Raw genomic sequence first — 24,927 nt, forward strand, 5'->3', positions numbered from 1 at the left:
ACAATCCAAACTGTTATAGGAGTTTTAAAAAACACGATGGCTGGTCCCATCCAACCATAGTTTACCTTGGTATTTAATAATACACTTGGGCTCTATTAAAAATCCCATGAACACAAACATTACCTGGCAGCATCATTGGCAGCTGAATATTTTTCTCTTTGCTAATGACTGTCTCAGCACCGGGACCAAGAAATTAATCTGAATTCTCCAGAATGAATGATGGGCTTTGTGTGAACTTAAGCTGCAGAGATATTATGTAAGATACTGGACTGCTGGGTACGTTTCACATCCAGTGTCCACCTAGTTGTAAAGGATAGATGGTTGGTGCCTCAATGCTTGCGTTCATGAGCCCCCTGGACAACTAACTGTAACTTGCAGCCAAGCTTCCAGCCTCACCAGGACACCGCCCTCCTGGTTCCAAGCTCTGCAGGCCTCCTATCCCATAACTGGGTCCACTTGGCAACCACACACAGCAGATCTCTACCCACTCTACCAGAATAGTCCTTCTCCGCGTTACTTTATCTTTTTTTGTAAAGGTAATTCATAAATGGTGCAAACAAAAAAATAACTTATCTTGTGTGTGATTTCTGTAATTTTCAGTGTGAATAAATTTGCAAATAAAAATTATATGGCTTAGCATCAGTCACGTGTTTTAATTTCGCATTCTGAAAATATGAAATTTATAGGATCCCTTTGTCTCTTCTTCAGATCGCCACCTTGAACATGACTGCATCGATTATTCCCTTTGTCTCTTATATTGAGCTGCTCCTCTTCCACCAGTGCCTTGCCTTTTTCACATGGTCAAGCTTCTCCATTTTCCATTGGTCTCGCCTTACCTGTAGGTTATAACCTTTCATCCCCTTATATCATTCACTGCCATCACCTTAGGAAAAAGCTAAGAAGTTCCTGCCCCTGCTGACCTGTTGTGATCTAGAGTCTTCTACTACTATGCACACCCATCCTGCTCCTTACGAGGTCATCAAAGACTGAATTCAGTAGCTTTGCTCCAATCCTCTTCCTAGTTGACCTCTGCTGGATTTGATACCTTCGATCACCCACTCTTAAAATTGGCTTCGCCCCACATTTCTATACTACCGCTCTCTCTGGTTCTCCACCTGCCTCTGAGTGCTCTTTCTCAGTCTTCTTTTCCTCTGTTTCTCCATTTGCCCCATAAACGGCGGTGTTTCCCAACGAGTTTACTTGGCCTTTTTCTCTTTAGAAAATACTACTGTAAGTGATCACACCTACTTTTGTGGCTTAACAGCTACCCAGATCTACAGAAATTAATCATACCTACACATCCAGCTCAGATCCCATCCTGAGCACTAAATTCTTATGTCAAACTCTGTAAGGGACATAGTGTAGACCTCTAAACTGAAAAGTTTCCGAATCACACTCACGATGTCTACCCCTTTACTTACTTTCTAGCGTCATCACTCACTCGTTCTTCAAGTGAATAGTCTTCACTTCTTCATCACTAACACCCACCTCACCCTCCACCATGTCATTAGCCTATAAATTTCAGTGACTATATGACCACCATGAGTTCTCCAATACGTCTCTTTTTCTCCATGCCCAAGGCCACCACCCCTGATTTTTCCATAGCTTCCCAAATAGCCTTGTTGCCATCTTTCTCTTCCTCTGCCAACCTAGTCTTCACACAGCTGCCCATTATCATTATAAAACACAGTTTTGAGTTTATGATTCCTCTGTTTTACAGAAAACTTTCATCAACTCATACTATCTATAGGATAATTTCAGATTCAGAGAGTGTAAAAGGGTTTGTCCAGTCCTGAGGCCACTCACAATGTCTTCTATAGACTCTTGGTCTCTGTGTGCTCCCACACATAGCTATACTCCAGGACAACATCTTTCCTATTCCCACACATCTGTGTATATTCACGCCTCTGTGAACAATTTCCCCTATTCTTTTTCCACAGCCTCTTCTCCTGCTCTCACCACCACATTTCCACTGGTGAAATTCTGCCACTCAAACGTCATTTCCAAAGTGAAACCTTCCCTGGCTTCCAGATCCAAATGAATCCCCTCTTCTGTTTTCTCATGATTATTACTATAGTCAGTGAGTCCAAGGTATAGGAGATGTCAGGTGCTGTGCTAGGAGAAAGATGCCTAACCGCGTTCTTGTTTCACTGAGGTCCTTGAGGCCCAGAAGGGAAGCACTGGCCCTTAAGCTCACTGTTCCTTCTAGTATTCCCTGCTGTCCCCTCTTCCAGTGCTCATTGCACACGCCTCTCTGTGGGCACTCACCATCAGCATCATTATGACCAGGGCTGGCATGAATCAATAACTTTCTATATGCATAGTAGGTCACTTACCATGATCTCAAACATCCCAACAACAAATCTGACACAGGTACTTACTATCCCCATGTCACAGTTAAAGAAACTGCATCTATATGTGACTGGGTTACTGCAGGGTAACACAGCTCGGGAAGGGCAAAATTCAGACTCAGCTCTAGGTCCACCCCCCCACAGAGTTAGATTTCTTAACCATGGCACCGTGTTATTGACGTGGTTCACTTTTTACGTGTAAGTCTTGCTCTGGTGATTAGCGGCATCTGTTTCCAAATGCTCTATCTGCCCACTGGAAGGGATACCTCAACTCCTTCACACGGGATTCCCTCATTTTGACAACTTGTTTGGACTACTACATTTCGTATGTTACCTTATCTGCCAGACTGAACTCCTCCCAGCACCTGGTTTTGGGTTTATTTTCCTGTCTCCATGTCTATGACCAGTTCATATTTGAGGTTTTACTTCCTTCTATCTGTTGCTTTCTACTACAGTTTATTAAGTCAAGCCCAGCTGCATGCTGAGATATGGCAGTGGTTAAGAGAAAACCCCGTCTATGTATTTATCTCATATAGGTGGAAAACTCTATTCATGACCATAGTGGGGGGAAATGTAGCCATGCTAGGCTTTGTTTACACTCTTTCATAAGTTAAATTCTATGGGTTGTGGACTTTACCAAAGAGAAGAGAAGATACTGTACCTGGCACTAACCCATTTGGGAAAGGAAGCAAATGGTGGAGAATTGCCCACCGCAAGCAAATCAATGAGGTAAACAACTTGTTTCCGGCCCATTTGAATGTCTCCTGAAGATCCCTTTTTGGTTTCAATGCTTCATTTAACCTTCATTCTTAAAGACTATTTTAGGAGAGTACAAAGTTCCTGATTGGTAGTTATTTTCTTTCTTTAGACTGAAGATAACATTCCATTGTCTTTTCTCCTTCTTTTCTGTTTTCAAGTTTATGTGTTTATTTTTAGGGAGAGAGAGAGAGAGAGAGGGCGCGAGTGCATGAGTAGGGGGGAGGCAAAGAGAGAAGGGCAGAGAGAATCCTAAGAAGGCACCATGCTGTCAGTGCAGGGCCCGATATGGGACTCAATCTCATGAACCATGAGATCACCACTTGAGCTGAAATCAGGGGTTGGACGCTTAACTAACCGAGACACCCAGGCAACCCTGACTCTTCTCCTTCTAATTATCACTGTTGAAAAGTCAGAATTTAGTCTGCCACTTCCTAAAAGCTATTTGTCCCCCTACCCACTCTCCTGGCTGATTGTAACATTTTCCTTTTATCTTTAGGTTTTTTTAGATTAGCATGTCTTTCTATTTATTTCTCTTTCTATTTATACTTGCTTAGTTGTTTGGGTTCCTTGGGATTCTTGTTTTTGTAAATGTGACATCTTTCATCAGTTTTAGAAAAGTCTTAATCATTAGCATTTCAAATATTGCTTCTGTTCCATTATATCTCTCACTTTTCTTTCTGGGGTGACAATTAAATGTATATTATATCTTTTATAAGCATACTGTATGTGTCTTAACCTCTCTTCTATATTTTCCATCCTTTTGCTTATTGTGATTTTTCCCTAGATTCCTTTGACTTATTTTCCAGTTCACTATTTTTCTCTTCATCTCTATCTAATCTGCCTAAAAGACAAAACACACACACAAAAAAACAAAAAACAAAACAAAAAAAAAAACCCACTTCCATTGAGATCTAAATTTCAGCTATTCTATTTTATCCAGTTCGGAAAATTTTAGTTGGTTCTCTTCCATATTTGCAGTGTCACTTTTTATAGTTTGCATTTCCTTGCTGAGAGTTTTAAGTTTGACTTTTATCTCCATGAGCTTGTTTACCAATCATAACTGTTTACCAATCTGTGATATTAGTATGTTTGTTTCCACTGTCTGTTACTCATATTGCATCTCATTTATGTTATATCCCCTCCTCATGTACGTGAGTATCTTTGATAGTGTGCCGGCTATTGCATATGAAAAATTATGAATAGAAATGAAATCTAGGCTGATTTTATCCCCCTTTGAAGAAGATTCTAAATTGCTTTTGCCAGATGTACAAGGATGTATTAACAATCCAGGGTCCTCTCTCAGCCAGGGTCCCCCTCAGATTTTGGGGCCACTCAGGTGACTTAAAGCTGGAATACAGTCTCTGTGAAAGCTGTTTTAATTTTGTTTTACCTAGGATATGGTTTACCAGGACTTCCACCCTGTTCCGGCTCTGGCCTAAAACTCTGATCCTCTTTGTCCTGAGAGGCTCACAGAGGTGCTGCCAATCCCTTCTGAATCAGCAAATGCCCTGTAGACAAAAGGTATCTGAAATACTAGGCTCACATCTCTCTCAGATATTAACTCAAAAATTTCACATTACCTTGTCAGTTCTTTGCTGCATTTAGGAAGATGTTTTTTAAATATCAGCTTACAAATTTTAAATTGTGTTTTTCAGGAGAGTTGGTCTGAGTTACCTTTATGGAAAGTAGGTGTTCTATCCTTTATGTCTGTACAATGCTTTGCCAACTTAGACCCTGAAGACTCATTTAGAAGACTAAAACAGTCATGAGTCAACTGATCTTTTAAGGAGATTACTTTTTAATCTTGTAAAACAGTATCTGAAATCATACCATGACTGCACTACTTTGAAAAATGTGAAACAACTTTTGAGTTTTCTTGAGTTAAATTTGAAAGCAGGCCAATTGGAGTTTGTGTAAGAAACTGTCAGGAAACTAAAATATAAAGTTCCATCAGCCAAGAGAATCTGGTTTATATTTGAGTGAAATGTCTCTAAATACAAATGAAATATGGAAAATCTTTTGTTCAAAAAAAACCAGGTAACCAAAAAAATCAATTTAAAAACAAAAAGAAAATCTCAAAATACATTCTCATTCACTCCTACATTAAGGATACATCCTTAATTTCAGGTGAGAATGCGTTAAAGCTGAAAGTAGTGATAGAAACTTTGGTCATCTGACCAATTAATACCCATCTCTCTTTCCTCCACCCCCATCCCCAAATCTATTCTGTCCTAGGGGACACTGATTTGTTCAAGTAGCAGATCGAGATATCCTGAGCTCAAAAAAAGGAGAACCCTGTGAAAACCCCCGGAGGCTTAATAATAATTGATTTAAAGTAGTTATGATAAATTCATTCTACTATAAATTCCCTAATCTCTCTTGCAGCCAATTCTGGCCAATGATGTATGTAAGTAAGCGGGCTGTGTGAAAATCTTCTTCCTTGATTAAAAAAATACAAAATCGAAACAAATAGAATTATCTCTTCTCCCTTGTTCTGCATCTGTAGTCAGACAAGATGTTCAGAACTACTGCAGCCATTTTTTGACCATAGGAAACAAACACAAGATGACAAATCAACACACGAAGGATGGTAGAACAGAACCTGAGTTGCTAAACAAACCACGAGATCATCTACCTCCTGATTTGTATTTAGATAAAAACATAAACATCCTTATATTTTAAGTTGCCAGCAGTTGGGTTTCCTATGATCTGACACTGAAAACATCCATAACTAATGTATTTACTAAAATATGCTCATATTGTAATGTTTGGGTCCAGGCTTGACTAGAGACAACGCTTGAAATTTGTGTCACCTACCATAATACAAGAGTCCTGAGGTTCAAGGTCAAAGTCAGTGAAGTTCAAGAGAACACGGTGATTTCTTTCCACCCGAATGACCCAGGAGCAGTCAGTGTTACTCCTATAAGGACTGGGGTAATTTGGAGAATGAATCTCTCCATTGGGAGCCTGGAAAATGCCGCCACAACCTGTAAGTAGGAAACCCAGTTCAAAAATGAGAGGAATCCCTGATGGATAAAGCTTTGCCCAATTACCTGGTAGCATAGAACAATATGATGCTTTGTTTGACCACCAGTTTTATGTAGTTGATGATATAATCAGCGTGCAGAACTAAATATCCACCATTCATTCATTCATCCCAACAAAATGAAGGATGACGAAGAAAATACTTCAAATAACTTAAACACTGATGCCAAAAGTAATTTCTAAAATACTCAAACGTAAGTGCAAATAAAATCATGCTCTCATAAAGCCATAAAATGCTTCTTCTTTGTTCTCTAAAAATATAATATACTGTAAGAATAGCACATCTCCTAAGAATTTTGATAACTTAGTAGGAGATGTTTTTAATAATTTAATATCTGCTTTTTAAAATTTAATATTCTGGACCTGGTATAGTTATTCAGTCTTTTTATTCCTATGATATTATCAAGTAAATACCTATCAACATCTATCTCTATGACTTATCATTTCTTGGGTTTATGATAATATAAACCTGTAACGGAAAAATGCGAGTATTTTCTAACAATTGACAATAATTGGATAATCTAAACACTATGTGTATACAATCATATATATAGCCCTCACTAAATTCATGCATCATTAACTTTAGGAAAGGCCTAATATAATTTACTGTATCACCTTAGGGTTCCCAAAGTGGGGCCACAAGGTAGCCTGGGGTCACATCTCTGCTTTAGTATTTTCTACCTATGTGACTTTGGACAAATCACAAACTTCACTAAGTTTCAACTTCCTCATTAGTAAATACATTTCCCTCATAAGGTGGTCGTGAGGATGAAAAGAGGTCGTCCTTGTAGAACAGTTAGATTAGATGCCTGGCACATAGTAATCGTCCAATAAACACGGCTATTCTTACCAGTCATAGCAGTTAACATCTGCTTAAATATTTTGTGTATTAATTTTTTTATTTAAAAAAAATGCAACAGTAAATATTTTTACACTGCCTAAGACCCTGGGCAGAAAATCACTATATAACACACGGTAATTCCTTGCAATTCACAAACTTAACTTTTACAGTCTGGGCACCTGCCAAGCATCCAAAGATCTACACTATGGCATGAAGTAATTTACCACTTTGCTGATGCCCACATTTGAGGTCGGTGAATGGGCCCGAGTCCCTTGGAGGGTAAGTGAGTCTACCCAATCGCCCCACTTCTGTTTTCACCATGGACTTGCATACTTGCAAGGACTGGTTTTCACATATGAGGTGACTCTGGAAGTAAATTCTATCAGAGTTTTCAGGGAAGAGTAAATGCCAGTGCAGTGTGTGCCATTTCAGGAGTCATGAAGTTGTCCCTATGTTGGCCTTTGCACCACTGTCTAATCATTTCATAAAATTTATAAGGGTTCCGCTTAAGTGTCTTGAGATACCTCCTTGGTTTACTCACCTCCAGGGACTGCCTGCCATGTGGCATTGAAGCCTCTCCCATTTATAGAGCTGTCGGTCTTAAAGCGGATGGCTAGCTCATTTCCAGTGCTGGAGACCTGCAAGGGACTCTCAGATGACCTTTGGGCACATAACTGGGCTATTCTGGGCGAGTGGAAATCAGGGCCTCCATAGACCTAAGATGGGATGCAGAAAAAAGGACTGAAATTAAGAGAGAAATTTAAGAAAGGATAACCCTTCCCCTGGCTCCGTTTACCACCATTTCTTGGATTCTATTTTCGTTAGAGAGTGAAATCTCAGTCTCCTTGGGTGGGGATGAACTTTAAACTTGAGCTGGATCTTCAAAGGCACTCCCTCAGCCCTAGGAACACACAAGTTCAACCACCCATAAAATGCCTGCTTATTTTCTCAGTCAGAATTGTAGAGCTGAACTGAACAGACTCTTCCAGAATCTTCCCTATCTCCTCTCTTCCTCTTTCCACATCTTCACAGGATTTCCTGCTTTCTTTGGCAGAGGCATTGCAGATAAAACAGTATCAAGTGTGGCTGTCTAACTCTTCTAGGCGCATATGAATAGTCTGAGCATAAAGCCATGTTGTTTGTGAAAGTCAATTCTCTGAACCCTGATCTCCCAGTTACATTTTGTAGGATCTTCTCCTTTGCACCCTGAATAGTGTATAAGATTAGGCATTTAAAGTAATATTTTGCTTCTTCAGAGAGAGTGGAACATATAACCTCTATCAGCGTGTTCTGTGATTTCCTCAAGAAGGGACTCCCCCAGATTCTCTCTGAACCTACTCCCAGAATCCCACTGGTGGGAACATGACCAAGAGCAGCCAACTTCTTCTGGGGAGTTGCCCTGGAGTCTGCCCAGTATCAGGATGGCTCCTTCTAGATGCATCTCACATGCCCTCAGGTCTCCTAGGCTACTCCAGTTTGCACCCACCTATCTGTCTAGGGTCCAGTGCCTCAGTGACACATTCCTCCCAGCAAGTGCCCCTGGGGTCTCACAGCCACATCTTGCAGGCAGGTGGCGCCCAGCCCAGGCCCCGTCTCTGACTCCTCACACATGGGTTTCCGGTGGGGACAGGGGACAGGAAGATAAGACTCAAACAGTATTGAACCCCCACCTCCGGGCCCTGCCAAACTCGAATTTGTAGAAGAAACACTATTTTTGATGACAGTTTTCAGGCATAACGGTATCTGGGTCCTTCCCTCTGCCCCACATGGATAGGCTACATAATTCTGTGCTCCGGGTCAAATCCGGACCAGGGAAAGCGGTGCTGGGTGAATTTGTACACAGCGCCCTCACACCTCTGAAATCTGTGCAGCCCTCTCACCTAGCTGTGCTCTCCCGGATTCCCCAGGCCCCCAGGTCCTCACCCACCCTCAGGGCAGCTGTTGACTGATAGGGGGAATCACTCGAGAGTTCTCCAAGAGGAGAGAGGGAGAACAAGAAGCCTACTTTTGGTGAGGAGTGTGTGATTTGAATCCATAATGATTTCTTTGTCTGATTAATTCCCCCCAGCGATGCGAGAAAGGCCAAAATGAATGAAGCTGCTGTTTCACGGAGGGCTGAGCACAAGGGCTTTAATTGCAAAGGAATGAAGCAGGCGGATGGCTTCAAGCTTATTTTCATAGGAGGAGCTATGTTTGTGTGGCCCCCTAAGTCCCATCAAAAGCAGGACTTTAGGAGGAGCCCTGTGTGGCCCTTTACACGTACACATATGCAAATGGCAGAAACAGATTGCTTCTGGTTTACCCCGTCCTTTGCTATTTGTGGGATCTGCCTGCCCCCCCCCACTCCCCATCCCCCCTCCCGCCCAGAACACAGTCCTCAGAGCATGAAACTGACAGCCTGTGCTGCTAATCAGCCATGCTCAATAAACAGCACACATTTGGAGAGAACACTGAGCACAAGGCTTTAGTTCTGACAAAGAAAACTTGCACGTCGGCAAAATATTCTTTGTTTTCCCTGCCCAGGTCCCCTTAAGATCACAAACATAACGGGGATGAGTCGGCGGGGCCCAGAAGCCTCCAGAAGAATCAACACTGCCACTTTCGACATTCTTTGCTTCCACTCTAACAGGGCTGGGCTCACAACGGACCATCGCAGAGAGACCAGAGGGAATAAACTGACCACACCAAGCAATTGTCCTGATTTATTGCCCCAAGGAGTGGATTTCCTTTTCTGCTTTATGCAGGTTCAGGCTTCTTTCTCAGAGACTGAAATAAAATCAGCCCAGAGTGTTTCCATGACCCAAACAATAGAACGGTACTTTTGGCTTCCACAAATAAAACCGAGACTTAACGCGTGACTCTTCAAAAGAGGAAAAAGATGGAAAGAATTTCAGGGTGTGGTTCATTCGACTACAGCATATGACTAAACTTCGGGGGGGAAAAAAACTGGGTCTGATGATCAGAGATTAAGAAACGTGTTTTTAGCAAATGCTCAGGATATAGAACATTTCAAAGCCTATGGTTTTAATCTGTTTTGAACATCGCTTTCTGCACTGTTAGCTCCATTTATTGTTACAATCAAGTCAGCATTCCAGGGTTATGAGTAACCAAACGGCTGTTGCTTTAATGCAACTGGCCACTTTCCGCACACTGAGTTTTTAGGGGAAAAAATACTGGCTCTTGGTAAAATCTGGTGAAACCCAGGTAAGCCCCAATACCTGCTGACAGAGAGGTCCTACTTGGCTGTGCTCAGAACAGGAGGGGATAGTGTGCAGGCTGAGAAGAGTGGGTCAAGAAAATCAGCAGTCTCAAGGCCACATACCTACCAGGGGTAACATTCTGAAACCTATAGCTAACGTGTTATCAGCAGCTATGGTATGAGAGATGGAAAAAAATCATTTTATCATCATTAGTGCAAATTTATTACAGCATTGTCCACCTGCCATGAGCATGTGCAAGGATGTCAAATAAGGGTTTTGAACAAAAGGTAAGGGGGTGACTCATTTCAGCCTTAAGTAAGCTTTCCCAAAACACTTAAGGGGCTCAAGATTTTGATGGATTTTGATGGATTTTGATGGAACATGGGAGACCACCTTGTCCTAATATAAATAAGCCCCAGGCTGACTTGTCCTAATATAAATAAGCCCCGGGCTGACTGTAGCCTCTTCTCAGAGCCCTTTTTGTGCAGACACAGGACCCTGCCTAAACGCAGCTGCCTGGAGACCCTGCTTTGTCCCCCTGTCCCCAAGCCACTTACAGCGAGGAGCCCCAGTCTGCTTTCTCACGTAATGGGCGGGACAAAACGCAAAGCACAATGAACCCATTTACATTTTGCCAAGTGGGCAACAATCACAGGCACTTCGGAATATGAAAATGAAGGGTTCGGAACATTTCACATTACTGTAGAAAAGTCTGCTGCCAGCCCTTTGTAAGTGTTAAGGGGTTTTATGCCACCGAAAAATTCCTTGCTGGCAAGAAGGACCATTTGAACCTTCCACATGTGAGTGTTGTTCCTACTCATACTGGGAGTGTGAATTTCAAGAGCCACCTTGTTCCCCTAAAACCTTTCCTCTTCTGAGATGGAGCTATGACTTGGCAACACCCAGTACTTACATGAAGACAAGGGTAGAGGTTTTAACCCAAGGACGTACCTGCTGTCTCTGATTTCACTTACTGAGCATTATCCGCCTTTGGAGAGCCTGGCACTGCTAAACGCAATTCTGTGAGTCTGCGTCCACTCCGTGAGGGCACGGTTTGGGAACCCCACTTCTTTTCAAGGAAAGGACTTGTTTTCTAAGTAAAGTTTTTAAGCATTAAAGTTTCCTATGAGGTCTGTGCTGCTCATTCCAATAACTTGCACATTACCCACCTCTGTCTATCTTTACGTACTGGCTTATGTGCAGCACCGAGGAGCGGATGAGCTCAGTTCTTAGCTTTTCCACCCACTATCCTCAGGGTCATGGAAAGACCCATCAATATTTCCAAGCCCCTGTTTGGACAACAATAAAACGGGGACAAAATTCCCTTCATACCCTGCTGGATTATTTAACATTCAAAGGGGAAAATGGATGTCACAGTCCCTTTGCAAGCCACCACCCACGCACGTTATTATGGCATGTCAGGGATTCGTATGCTTTCATTCTTTCCACAAATGTACATCAAGTGTTCACTATTTGCCAAGTAGTCTGCGGCAGGTATAGCAGGAAAGCAAAACCGAAGCAAACAAACAAACAAATACCCAGGCTTTCATGGAGTTTAAGTTCTACTAGATATGGAACCTTGCCATGAAACGCTCTAGCAATCTCCAGAGCTGAGGCGATAGGCGCTTTGTCCATAGGAAGCCATTCAGTTTTGCACTCAGTTTCAGTTCCTAATGACCAGGGCCCTGCGATAAATGGCTGGTTGTAACAGATTCTCAAGGTCATCCCAACTATCTGAGATAAACCCTGTGCAGTAGTGTTGCGTTTCGTGCCCTGCACCATGTTGACCCCCCTCAGATTGCAGCTGCCCTCTCACCCCCAAGCCCGCCCCTTCTCTACACTCTGCCTCCTCACTGCCTTGCCTAAGGGAGTTTTCTCAGACTGAAATGGAGGGCATTAACAATCCCCAGTGCAATCCATCAATAGGGACAGGAGCTGGGGGACCAGTGCCTCAGACTCTCACCCTTAGGGGCATGGTTCTGACGAGCAGTCCCCATAGCCCCTCAGAGGGTCCCAGTGGGATAAAGCTCAAGTGGCCCACAGGGGCTCCCATCACTGGCTCTTCCTCCTTCACCCTCCCTCCCACTGTCCCCTTTCCTCCTGCTTTCTGATACCACCTGCTAGTCCAACTGCCTGCCCCCAAGTCCTTCAAGAGTCACTGCTTTTAGGGAAAGCCAAACTGAGATAGTAATCCCATTTGCCCATAAACATCACTCACAAAGAAGTGACACTCATCAAAATGTCTAAAAATAGAACACCACTGGCCCCTGCAAATAATTTGCACAGCGATCTCCAGTTCTACCCCAAATTTGGCATGCGCTGGAAAGCAATCTAAATTCCTACCTCCAGGACGTCAAAGTTGCACCTTGCGTGATACTCCACATCAAAGTCGTGGATGGTGAGCTGAATGCTACTCCCAGGGGCTGTGTTAATGTACCAGATGCACTCCTTGTTGGGGGGGTACGTGTTAGGGTACCCGGGGCTGCTGAAGGTGCCCGTGGTCCCAGACAACTCCCCGCCACAGCCTGTTAAAACAGGAAGGCTCAGTCAGTTCAAAGTGGACACTGTCATTAGGAAAAACTCAAAAATCCAACTACCCAAAAGATAATTGAAAATGCACAATGCCTAATTTAGGGGAAAACTCATAAAGTTATAATAGAGTTAAAATTAAGCAGTTATAAAACAATGAGAAAAAAATCATGGCTACAACTTACTAAATTTCTTCCTAAAAAATATATTGATTATAACATTTGGTACAAAAATTCTCAGTCCTTATTCTCACCACATCAAAACTTTGGTAAGATGTTTTAAATAGAATTCCAATTTTTAGATTTTCTTCATTATATTTAGGAAAAAATTTCACAGTAGAAAGTACAATGAACTACGTAAGCAGTGTTAGCAAATACCATGTCTCTCGACCTTCAGTTTCCTTGTATGCAACATGTTATTTCTAAGTCCTTATCAGACCCAAGATCTAGAATACTAAGAGCTAAAAGTTATTACCTTTGTATGGGAGCCTACAGGAAATAAAAAAAATAAATAAATGATATGTCCATAGCAGCTTTATTGGTATTGGTAATTGTTTCCATGTGGAAACAACCAAGATGTCCTTCAGTAGCTACAAGGATAAATACATTGTGGTCCATCCACGCAATGGAATATTATTTGACTCTGACAACAAAGGAGCTACCAAGCCAGAAAAAGATGTGGAAGAAATTCATAAATAAAAGAAAGCAGTCTGAGAAGCCTCCATACTATATAATTTCAAGTCTACGAAATTCTGGAAAAGGCAAAATTGTGGGGACAGTAAAAAAGATAAGTAGTTGCCAGGAGCTAGAGGAGAGGAGAAATAAATAGGTTGAGCATAGATTTTTAGGGCAGTAAAGCTACTATGTATGATACTATAATGGTGGATATATATATTACACATTTGTCAGTCAGGTGGGACAATGCCAAGAGTGAACCCTAATGTAAACTGTGGGCTTTGGGTGATAATGCAGTGTCACTGTAGGTTTACCAGTTGTAACAAATGTCCCCCTCTGGGTGGGGGTGGGTGCAGATGTTGATAATGGGAGAGGCACTGCATGTATGGGGACGGGGTAAATGGGAACTCTACCTTCTACTTAATTTTACTGTGAACTTAAAACTCTTCTAAAAAATAAAGTCTATTTCAAACAAAAACAGTCAATCATCAATTCAATGATACAGGTCCTGACCCAGAAAACTTACATCTAAAAACCAACTAAATAGGGGCGCCTGGGAGGCCCAGTCAGTTAGGCATCTGACTCTGGCTCAGGTCATGATCTCGTGGTTCGTGAATTCAAGCCCCGTGTCAGGCTCTGTGCTGACAGCTCGGAGCCTGGACCCTGCTGCGGATTCTGTGTCTCCCTCTCTCCCTTCCCCTCCCCTGCTCGTGCTCTGTCTCTCTCTCTCAAAAATAAATAAACAATAAAAAAAACTTTTTTAATTTTAATTGAAAACCAACTAAACAAATAGAAACTGGGTATATAAAACCCAAACATGAAGCTTATGTTTTATGAATGTTTACACAGCATGGCTTAGAAAGTAATTAAGGCAAATCATTACAACAACCAACCCAATATTGCAACACACGGTATATAGTAAGAAAAACTGCCACCATGCACTTAGATGCGCTTTACTGCTTTTCCCCCTATTTGAATACCCATAGTCACCATGTGAAGCAGCTGTTAAGATTATCTCCATTTCTCAAGTGAGCAAATCAATGGAAATAGAGGTCAAGTGCCTTGCCCAAGGTGACCTGGCTTATAAGTGGTTGGAGCAGGACACCAGTCCAGGAAATCTGATAGTGGCCCAAGGACTAAATTACTGAATTCTGCAGACTCACGCGGTGTGTAGAAATCCAGACAGAGATTTGAGGATGGAGAAGCAGAGAAAACTTTGTGAAAGAAGTAAAATTTGAAGAAGGCTCAAATTTTCATGACAAAATTGGAAAAAAATAAAGGTAAAATTAGGGGGAAAGGATAGATCACTTTTTTTTTTTCCAATAGCAATTTTTGGTGATTAAAAAACATTGCTTGCTCTGTCAACATATCAAAGTCACCTTTTTTATTTTTTCAATATATTCTTTACTGGATGGCAAATTGTTCCAAGTATCTCCTCTTATTCCGTATCAAGGCCTTTTGGGTTTATAAAATGACAGTACCAGGGCACCTGGGTGGCTCAGTTGGTTAAGCCTCCAATTCTTGGTTTGGGCTCAGGTCATGCTCTCACAGTTTGTGAGTTCGAGCCCTGCATCACTGAGATTCTCTCTCCTTCTATCTCTGCGCCTTCCCCCCTTGTGCCCTCTCTCTCTCTCTCTCTGTCAAAATAAATAAATTTTAAGAAATGGCAGTACCTCCTCACTCCAAGATGAACATATGTGCATTGTCACATGAGTACAATTAACCTGCCATGACTTAAAACAAGCCCCTAAAGCTGAGGTCATGTCTACTCTCTGTCCCATGCAAATGTGCTCTGTACAGTGAGTTAGAAACAGGATTTATAAAGGATTCAGAAGAAATACTCTCCATACAGAATCTCGACTTAGCTGAAAAGAGCTGAGGAGAATTCTAAGAACCTTGACCTCAGTACAGAAATCTGATTCCAGCTCCAAATGCCACCACCTTCTGGAGTGCCCGTTTCCTCCTTCTAGTTGAAAACCTGTGTTTTCAGGCTTCAAGTTTGTTGCACAGGGTAGTATCTTTCCTGGGGCCTGTAAAGTTCCAACCTTTATTTCTCATTAAAACCCTTTGGGCGGGGGGGGGGGGGGGAATAGTTTAAAGTTAGACGCACTGATATTGTTTATAGACTCTGGTGAATGTCACAAAAACATGAATGCCATGAAAGATTAGAAAATATTTTTCCTACTAGAACAACACATGGAAAATGTTCCTGAAGCCAAAATCAGCACAGTTTACTCAGCACCACTGCACAACTGTGGGGGGCACCAGTCACAGTAGATGCCACCGAGTGATGCCCTCTGGAGTCTTGTGACACAGTGACCCCCTAAAAATTATCAGAAGTTGTAACACCTTCTATTAAAATACATCACAGGGAAGCAAAAGCGTTCCGTTACCCCACCCTCTTCCTTTCAGCCTACATTTTCAGCTTCTGTGGATCCTGAGACCGGTTGTATCAGATAAAAAAAAATCCAATGAAAAAAATCTTTGGAGGAAAATACCTTGGTGGCCACATCGCATAAAAGAGAACAAGGAAAGGGAATCTTGGGTATCTCCCAGTTCTCATTTTTATTTCACTCCAGTTCACCAGACAATCTAATTCCATTTTTTTTTATCATAGTTGATTCATCTAAAAATCTGCCTGACATTTTCCATTGTCTTTTCCAGTGGTTTTAGGTTACCTTGTAAATTCCTTTGTGAATAACAGGATACGAATACCCTTAAACTAGTCAGTGTAAAAGCTGGAATGATAATATCAGGTTCTTGGCAGGCAGTGATGCTTTGAAAAACTACAGCACTGATTTTATTCACCCACTTACAGCTCTGGAGACCCACAGTGTACTTTTCCCCAAGATTTAAAACAAACATAAACAAGGTTTATAAAATACAAAACCAGATCGTATTTTTAAATCTGTTATGGTTTCTTCTCATCAATAGCACTTATGTGTGTGCCTTTTAAAGGCAAATTCCAGTATCATTAAAAGTACCCTATTGGAAGACTTACCCTATGACCCAGCAATAGCACTGCTAGGAATTTACCCAAAGGATACAGGAGTACTGATGCATAGGGGCACTTGTACCCCAATGTTTATAGCAGCACTCTCAACAATAGCCAAATTATGGAAAGACCCTAAATGTTCATCAACTGATGAATGGATAAAAAAATTGTGGTTTATATACACAATGGAGTACTATGTGGCAATGAGAAAGAATGAAATCTGGCCCTTTGTAGCAATATGGATGGAACTGGAGAGTGTGATGCTAAGTGAAATAAGCCATACAGAGAAAGACAGATACCATATGGTTTCACTCTTACGTGGATCCTGAGAAACTTAACAGAAACCCAGGGGGAGGGGAAGGAAAAAAAAAAAGAGGTTAGAGTGGAAGAGAGCCAAAGCATAAGAGACTCTTAAAAACTGAGAACAACTGAGGGTTGATGGGGAGTGGGAGGGAGGGGAGGGTGAGTGGTGGGTATTGAGGAGGGCACCTTTTGGGATGAGCACTGGGTGTTGTATGGAAACCAATTTGACAATAAACTTCATATATTGAAAAAAAAAAAGTACCCTATTGGAGGGGCGCCTGGGTGGCTCAGTAGGTTGAGCGTCCGACTTCGGCTCAGGTCATGATCTCACGGTTCGTGAGCTCGAGCCCCGCATCAGGCTCTGTACTGGCAGCTCAGAGCCTGGAGCCTGCTTCAAATTCTATGTCTCCCTCTCTCTCTATTCCTCCCTGGCTCATGCTCTGTCTCTCTTTCCTTCAAAAATAAATAAAAACATTAAAAAAAAGATATTAAAAAAAATTACCCCATTGGAGTGAAAATACTGTGTGTCGAGGAGAGAAAGAAAGTATTGGCACTTGAAAACTATGAAGCTTTCTTTTTATCCTTTGTGCGCTCACTACCTCTGAGGCTTAACGTATCAAAAGGTTAAAAACTTTGATTTAAAAGTTCACATCAAATGCAAAATAGAATAAGTTAATTTAGTGATATTTCATGGTAAAACTATAAAGTACTGGAAAATAAAATTAATTCTGATAATTAAATTTAACTCTATCTTTGTATTTCTACATCCTGAAAAAGATAGAAATAACTTTCCAATTACTATTTATTCAGTCAATAAATATTTATTGAGCATGTGCAATACGTGATCTAGAAGTTGTGCATATTTAATGTCTCTGGGAAAAAAAAACAAAATAACAACTCCATTTATAGACCTAAAAAGTGCTATCCCCACATGCCTTTCTGTAAATCACTAAACTCTTTTTGTTTTCCCTTCAGTTTGCAAAGAGTAATTTCAATATGTTTGATTTGGAAAAAAAACAAACAGTGAACTCTATTTTATCCTTTACCTGTTAATTGGTGGTAAATTACAAACAAGAATAAATAAATGACAGGGACACCTGGGTGGCTCAGTCTGTTAAGCATCTGACTTCAGCTCAGGTCATGATCTCATGGCTCATGAGCTGGAGCCCCACCTCGGGCTCTGTGCGGACAGCTCAAAGCCTGGAGCCTGCTTCCGATTCTGTGTCTCCTTTCTTCTCTGCCCTCCCTTACTCACGCTCTGTCTCTGTCTCTCTCTCTGTCTCTCTCTCTCTTTCTTTCTTAAAAATAAAAAAAATAATAAACAGACAAAACAAGAATAAATAAATGATCATATTGCATTGCTAAAAGATATTTTAATTTTTGTTAGTTTCAATAGGATAATGTTAGCATAATTCTCTTTTGGGACTTATTTCGAGTCCACAGATGAGAGATTTTAATCAACATTTAGCCTGCTATGCCTCACTTTCTTGGGTTTTATCACATTTTCCTTGATTTGGGGATTCTTTGACAGATGTGTAGATGATATCAGGCAAAGGAAAATCTGTCAAAATATACATTTTAAAAACTGAAAAAATGAATGATGTCTGGGGCTTTTTCTATGCTCTCTTTTAGTGACAAGAGAAAACATATTCACAAAAAAATTAAGAAAATTTCTATTAGCCAAAAAATTAAATATGTAGTGAATTTATTTGATACTTTCATAAATTCAAGCTATCAGGCTAAAAGTGAAACATTACAACATGAATTTGGAATTGTATGATTATGGATGAAAATGTAAAATTAGAAAGTCACACCAAAAGCTGGACTTTTTAAATTATAAATGAAAGCAGGGACACCTGGGTGGCTCAGTCAGTTAAGCATCTGACTTCAGATCAGGTCAGGACCTTGCAGTTCGTGACTTCCAGCCCCGCGTCCGACTCTACTGACATCTCAGAGCCTGGAGCCTGCTTTGGATTCTGTGTCTCCCTCTCTCTCTGCCCCTCCCCCACTCTCACTTTATCTCTCTCTCAAAAATAAACAAACATTAAAAAAATTCTTTCTTAAATTAAAAAAAATTTTTTAAATTGTGGGGTTTTTAAAGAATGTAGAATGTGAGTCTTCCAAATTTGATTTATGCATCATTTTCCACTTAATTAGCTGTGGAAAAGGGAGTCAGTTCCAATACAAGAAATGGGATTTAGAACCTATATTAGCCCATCATCAAGGAAAAGGAATATGAAGACAATTCAAAAGTCTCACTGTGTATAATTCTAAAACAGAGAAAATGTGTGCCAGATGCTGAAATGAATCAACAGCTAAGTTTAATTCTGCCTCATCAATCAATATCTTATTCATATTGGGTAACACGGCTGTTCATTTTGATGTACTATTCTGCACCTCCTATGGAAGAGAGACAAGGTGGGTTTTTGTTTTGTTCTTAACAAGGTTTATGGAATTCAAAAATATACCTGTCAGGGAAGGTGCTTTACCTCTATAGTTGTTATCACTGTTGCTAATGTCCAATACTAAAAACTTTCTACACGAACAATTATCCTCAGTTTACTTTCTTGTTAAATTTAAATTTGGGGGGCGGTGGGGGGCCTGGAAGAGGAAAAAATGTTTTGTTCACTGCACTATTTCCCTTGGTGTGGGGCTTAGGTCTTGACAATCTCTTGTTAAAATACACTTTCTCCTGAAAGAATCGCAGAAGGAAATGCGTTTCTAAATCCATCCACCCATTCTGGAGACAGAAACAAGGCTTCTGGAAAATTGCACATGTCAAATCTCTTTGAGAGCAGAAATAACGGTACAGACACATGTGTGAATATCACACCTGATGCAACTATGGAGAAGGCACACAGTTGTGGGCGGCTCTGCGACAATCTAACATCATGTTGTTGTCAATCATGCCCACGATTTTGAGGGGTGATGGTGGGGGGTCACAGGAAGGGGAAGGAAAGAGAGATGGAGGCCAGACAAGGCTGGAGGTGAAGGAAGTCACATCAACCAGTCAATGGCTATCAGGAAGTAACGTAGGAGGTGATGTGTAGACTTCCAGCATCTTCTCCATCATCATGTTACCTGACCAGTCAGATGAATAATAAAATGTGACAGAAATAAATACGTTTTCTGTAACCGGGCTTTAGGAATCTCAAATAGAGGATAATGATTCAGGAGAGCATTTCAGGGGTCAACATAGGGAAAATAATAAAGCAAGGTTTTAAAAGGCTGACAAAGGAGCAGACAGTGGAGTGATGAATAAAGGGTTTTGACAGAGACATATTTGGAAGAAATAGAAAGTGGCTCTTTGTAGCCAACTGGTAACAGAAGATTTTCGTGGAGGAGACAACATGACTTCAGAGTTGTGTAATTTGCATGCTAAGTTGCAAAACTTTTGAAAATATAATAATATTCCAAGTAAAGCACAGACTATGGCATAAGACCAACCTTGGCTCTGTTACTACTTGGATAACTAACTTTTCTATCCTCAGTTTCTTTATCTGTAACAGCACTAATACTTAATGTTGTAGGGCTGTTGCACAGATTACATGAAATAACCAAAGTAAGACTGTTAGCTAGCTGTCTGGCACGTGATAGTCACTGAATACATTCTGTACGTTATAATTTAACGAAAATTCATCCAGATATGAGGTGAGATGAGAGAAAGATTTGGAGGTGGAAACACCATATCAGCTAAATAGCTTTCACGAATACTCGATGAAAGGTAAGAAATCAGTTGTTCATTAAGCTACAGCAAAGATAGTTCATATTTGCAGGGTGGCTCATGGTTTTTCAAACCAGTTTTAATGAGCACATGACGATCTTATCTGACATTCCTAACAACTCTATACAAGAGGCAAGAATGATTGTATCAGGCCCATTTTACAGATGAAGAAAGAAAGTATGGGTGCCCGGGTGGCTCAGTTGGTTGAGCGTCCAACTTTGGCTCAGGTCATGATCTCATGGTGCATGGGTTCGAGTCCTGCATCGGGCTCGCTGCTGTCAGTAAACAGCCCGCGTCATATCGTCTGTCCCCCTCTCTCTCTGCCACTCCCCTGCTCACACTGTCTCTCTTAAAAATAAATCAACATTAGAGTTGAGCAAAGTGAGGCTCCAGAGGGCTACTGGACTCACGGGTCACCTTGTAAATGGCACATTTGAGGCTACCCCCATCTCTATCCATCCCTCCTCCACCCCTACCCCCACGCCCCTTACTCCCAGTTCTGTGTTCTTTCCACTGTGCTTTTTGGACACTTGAGCCCAAAGGCATCGGAATGGCAGTGTTGAACACCACCCTCATTACTGTTCTGTCCATCTAGTGAGGGGAAAATCACCACAGCAACCTGAAAAAAATAAATGAAGCAAAAACTTTTTTCATTTAACGTGAGGCAAATCTGATGAAATCTAATATATTAACATTATTAGACATCAGCTGAACTGGAATAAAATAAGGTCCTACAGAGCATCACATGTTTTTCAGTTTTAATTAGTTAATCTTTCTAAAACTTTTAGTACTGGTGACTGATAATCTATTTGATTTATTTTCCTCCAAACTCCCAGTCATCAGCTGAAAGGAAGTGCTTACCTTATCATCAGGAAGCACGTTGATCTACTGAACTCATAACAAGGAAGAGTTAAAAGCTGTTGCTAAACCTGGTTACTTGTGAAGATCATTTAAATCTTTTTCATAAAAGGACTTTGCTATCACTGTTTTTTTTCTCTTGGTCTAAAACAAGCAAGTTATAAAATTTCAGAATGCACACATAAAAATGAGGCATAATCTATGTATGTTCCATCCTCAGAGTTTTGAGTTGTTGTTTTTAAATAAAAAAGTTCTAATAAAAGCAAACCAGCAATGAAACAGGGAAATGGAATCCCAGGCACAAAGTGTTTAAAGCTCTCTCTGTATTTCCCTACGATTGCTCAGATGTAGTTGTTACTTTATACTTGGCATTTTTCTGGAACTATTTTCCATAAACCAATAGCACTGGGAGGACTGTCAGCGTGGAACTGGTGTGTTCAAGGCCCACCGAGGCTGCAAGAAAAGGAAGAGAACAGATCCAAACAGGACATCTTCACACCCATATCCTTAAATTTCTGAGGGAAACACGTGAGAAGTCAGTGGTCAATGTTAAAAAGGAGCTGAAAAGCCAAAATATGGTGAAAGAATAAGTTTTACACACAGTAAACCATGATGCTCCATACACTTCATTAAAATAACTGATGCATGTGTTGTTTTTCTATAATTAAAAATTAAAAATGTTCTCTCTGATAATGCCTTGAGGGGTGCCTTACTGGGTAGCCCAACTCCCCTCTGACATGCTACAAGGCAGCATGTGGAGGCAGTGGGGTCGCAGGAGGAAGTTGCCAGAATTCTTCTGGTGGGGCAGGTAGGATGTAAAATGGTAACTTAGGAACTCAGAATTTGGGGATGGTCCAACCCAAGGCAAGGTTAAACTGCTCCGTGGACTACAGAGGCCTCACTTCTGTTTCATCTGTGAGATATGCAAATAATGTAGTTAAAGCAATTCCGACCAGAAAAATTTAAGGATGGGGTAGAAGGCAGACATAGAGAGAAATGTGAGCTCCCTAAAATGGCCAAAGCTGTTCAAAGGTGCCTGTGACATGTAGAAGAGCCACAGAAAATCAGCAATATCTGGTCTGATTTTGCCAGTTAATTTCTCAGTTTAAAAGTGGATGCTGTTCTCCCGTGATGCAGGAAAAAGGCAAATGGTAGGTATCTATCCTACTAAAAGAAAAACATGAAAATCTGATCACTAGACTCTTTGGAGTCAAGACCAATGGTGGAGCCCCTAGAATCCATCTGATTTTAAGGATATGATCTGATCTTAAGGATGTGCATATTAATTTTCTGGGGGATTTTGTGGGTTAGCCCAAGATCGGGCAATCACAGGTGAAACCAGACAAGAAGATCAGGTAACAGAGAGACCAAGGAATGTGAGGTTCTCCTGAGAATAAAGGAAGAAGAAAGAAGACAAAGCATGGTGACTCCAAGAGAAGAGAAAGTTGTCAAAAGCTTCAGAAGCTCATGTACGAGGGTGAATAGTGTCCCCCAGACATCACATCTACCTGGACCTGTGAACGTGACCTTATTTGGATGCAGCATCTTTGCAGATGTTACTAAGATGAGGGTCACACTGGATTAGCGTGGGGCTGAAAGCCAGTATAATTGGTGTCCTCAGAGGAAGACGGAAATCTAGACACAGACCCAGAGAAGGAAGAAGGCTAGATGGAGACAGAGATTGGAGTTATGCATCTAGAAGCTAAGGAAAGCCAAGGGTTGCCGGCAACCAGCAGAAGCTAGAAGTGGTAAAGAAGGACCCTTCCCGAGAGCCTTTGGAGGAACAGCCCTCCTGACATGTGCAGTTTGGACTTCTAGCTTTCAGAAGTCTGAAAATAACTTCCTGTTGTTTGAAGCCACCCCGTTTGTGGTATTTTGTTACATCAGCCTTAGGGAAGCTAATCTACCCCCATTGTTTTCCTGATAGACAGGGCGGCCAAACCCAAAGACAGACGCAAAATGACAGCCGTTCCGAGTGTAACATCTGAAGGAGCATGGGTTGGTAAGCTCTCCCTGCTCCTTCTTGTATCAATTACTTCCCATTTATCACACTGAGGTTTAGATAATGGTTGCTTAAGGATAAGGTTAGAGGATAGAAAAGGTTTGTTTCAGCCTGTTTGGGCTGCTATAACAAAATGTCACAGACCGAATAGCTTATACACATCAGGAATTCATTTCTTACAGTTCTGGAAGCTGGAGGTCTGAGATCAGGGTACCCTCATGGTAGGGTGAGGACCTTCTTCTGGGTCACAGACATCACATGGCAGCGGGAACTCTTAGGACTAATCCCAGACCCCTCAGGAGCTGATCACCTGCCAAATGCCCCACCTCCTAATACTATCACCTTAGGTAGTAGGGTTCAACACATGCATTTTGAGAGGACACACTCATTCAGACTCAGGAAAGTCTACGGTTGAAGAAGATACAGACAGACTTAGGGCTCAGTATCACATTAGGAGAAAAGCAAAGCCAAGAACTAAGGATAATGATTTTTAGCACCAAGAAATCAGTAAAGGTTTAAAAAGTTTCCTCTTCCATAAGGACCTCATCCCAACTCCATACTCTGACATAATCATTTGTCTGACTAATTTCCATACAGCAGGGATCTGTTTTCAATGGTAGGGACAAAAAAGAGAGAGAAAGAATAAAATCATACCACGAAGTTAATGACCTGGAAAACAGATGCGAGGAGCTCAAACTCGAGTCTGTCCATGGTTATAAAATGACTTCTAAATGACAATATAAGATGTCACAGAAATATTCAAAATTAAGATTATCGTAGCTCTCTGACTCTCTGAGCTATCCGGAGGCTGAATATTGAAGTATTTTGCCTTAGTACCCCACTAAAGAGAAATGAACCCAAAGGAGCCACATTTGGGGACTTTTCACATAGTATAAATTTTCATTTCCTGTACATGAAAGGATAAAAATCTTTCATTTTGACCCAGAGAAGTATAGCCAATCTCGTCATCTTTTCATTTTGATTAATATGCCTTTTTTCTTCCTAATCTACTCATTCCAGCCAAATTAAACAATGGTTTCTCAGTAGCAATTCTTTGCTTACAATTCAGGAGAAGTCAATCACTCAGTCCTTTTCTCTTATACGTTTTAAATTATTGAAGATTTCTGAACAAAACGTCTAAAAATAGTGTAAAATATCTTCCAAGGAAATGAAATGAGACCAAGGCGACTGGACTAATTTCCCCCCCAAAATACCTAAGTAGTCCTGCCTAAGGCTACTAATAGCTCTTTTATGAAATCCCCCACATAAGCAAAGACTGAGGGAATGTGTTCTCTTGATGTGATTTTCCAAGGTCAACACTCATACTTCTATTTAAAAGTATTCATTCTAATCCTGCTTTCTTTTGGTGTAATTGTTTTGGCCCTCAGTATCCTTATAAGGAAAAGCTCAGGAGCCTCCCCTCCACCCCCCAGGGCTCCGCATCACCCTCACCACCATTTCTTTCTCTCTCCTTCCTCAACCCTGAACGTTTCCTGCACAGTGAGGGTGCTCCGTATGGACACATGGGCAGATGTGGGAGGGAGCACCATGCCAGTGGTGGTCATGTCCTCCAACCATCCATGCTCTGTGGATCGTTTTCTGTAATTATACCAAGGGGTGCAGTCCGCTCGCAGGGCAAATGCTGA

At 41.3% G+C, this 24,927-nt stretch overlaps 1 protein-coding gene across 1 annotated transcript in view; it reads right to left on the bottom strand.

Moving 5' to 3' along the window:
- Positions 1–24,927, bottom strand: part of CUBN (cubilin) — a 273,361-nt gene that overhangs the window by 135,366 nt on the left and 113,068 nt on the right. The window contains exons 29-31 of the mRNA XM_060659546.3: positions 12,540–12,721; positions 7,538–7,712; positions 5,928–6,097 (exon numbers count right to left, since the gene is read on the bottom strand). Of these exons, the coding sequence (XP_060515529.3) occupies positions 5,928–6,097; positions 7,538–7,712; positions 12,540–12,721 (527 nt within the window). The remainder of the gene's footprint in view (positions 1–5,927; positions 6,098–7,537; positions 7,713–12,539; positions 12,722–24,927) is intronic.

The sequence above is a fragment of the Panthera onca genome, chromosome B4 (genome assembly GCF_046562875.1).
Source record: "Panthera onca isolate mPanOnc1 chromosome B4, mPanOnc1 haplotype 2, whole genome shotgun sequence".
NCBI classification, from domain to species: Eukaryota; Metazoa; Chordata; class Mammalia; order Carnivora; family Felidae; genus Panthera; species Panthera onca.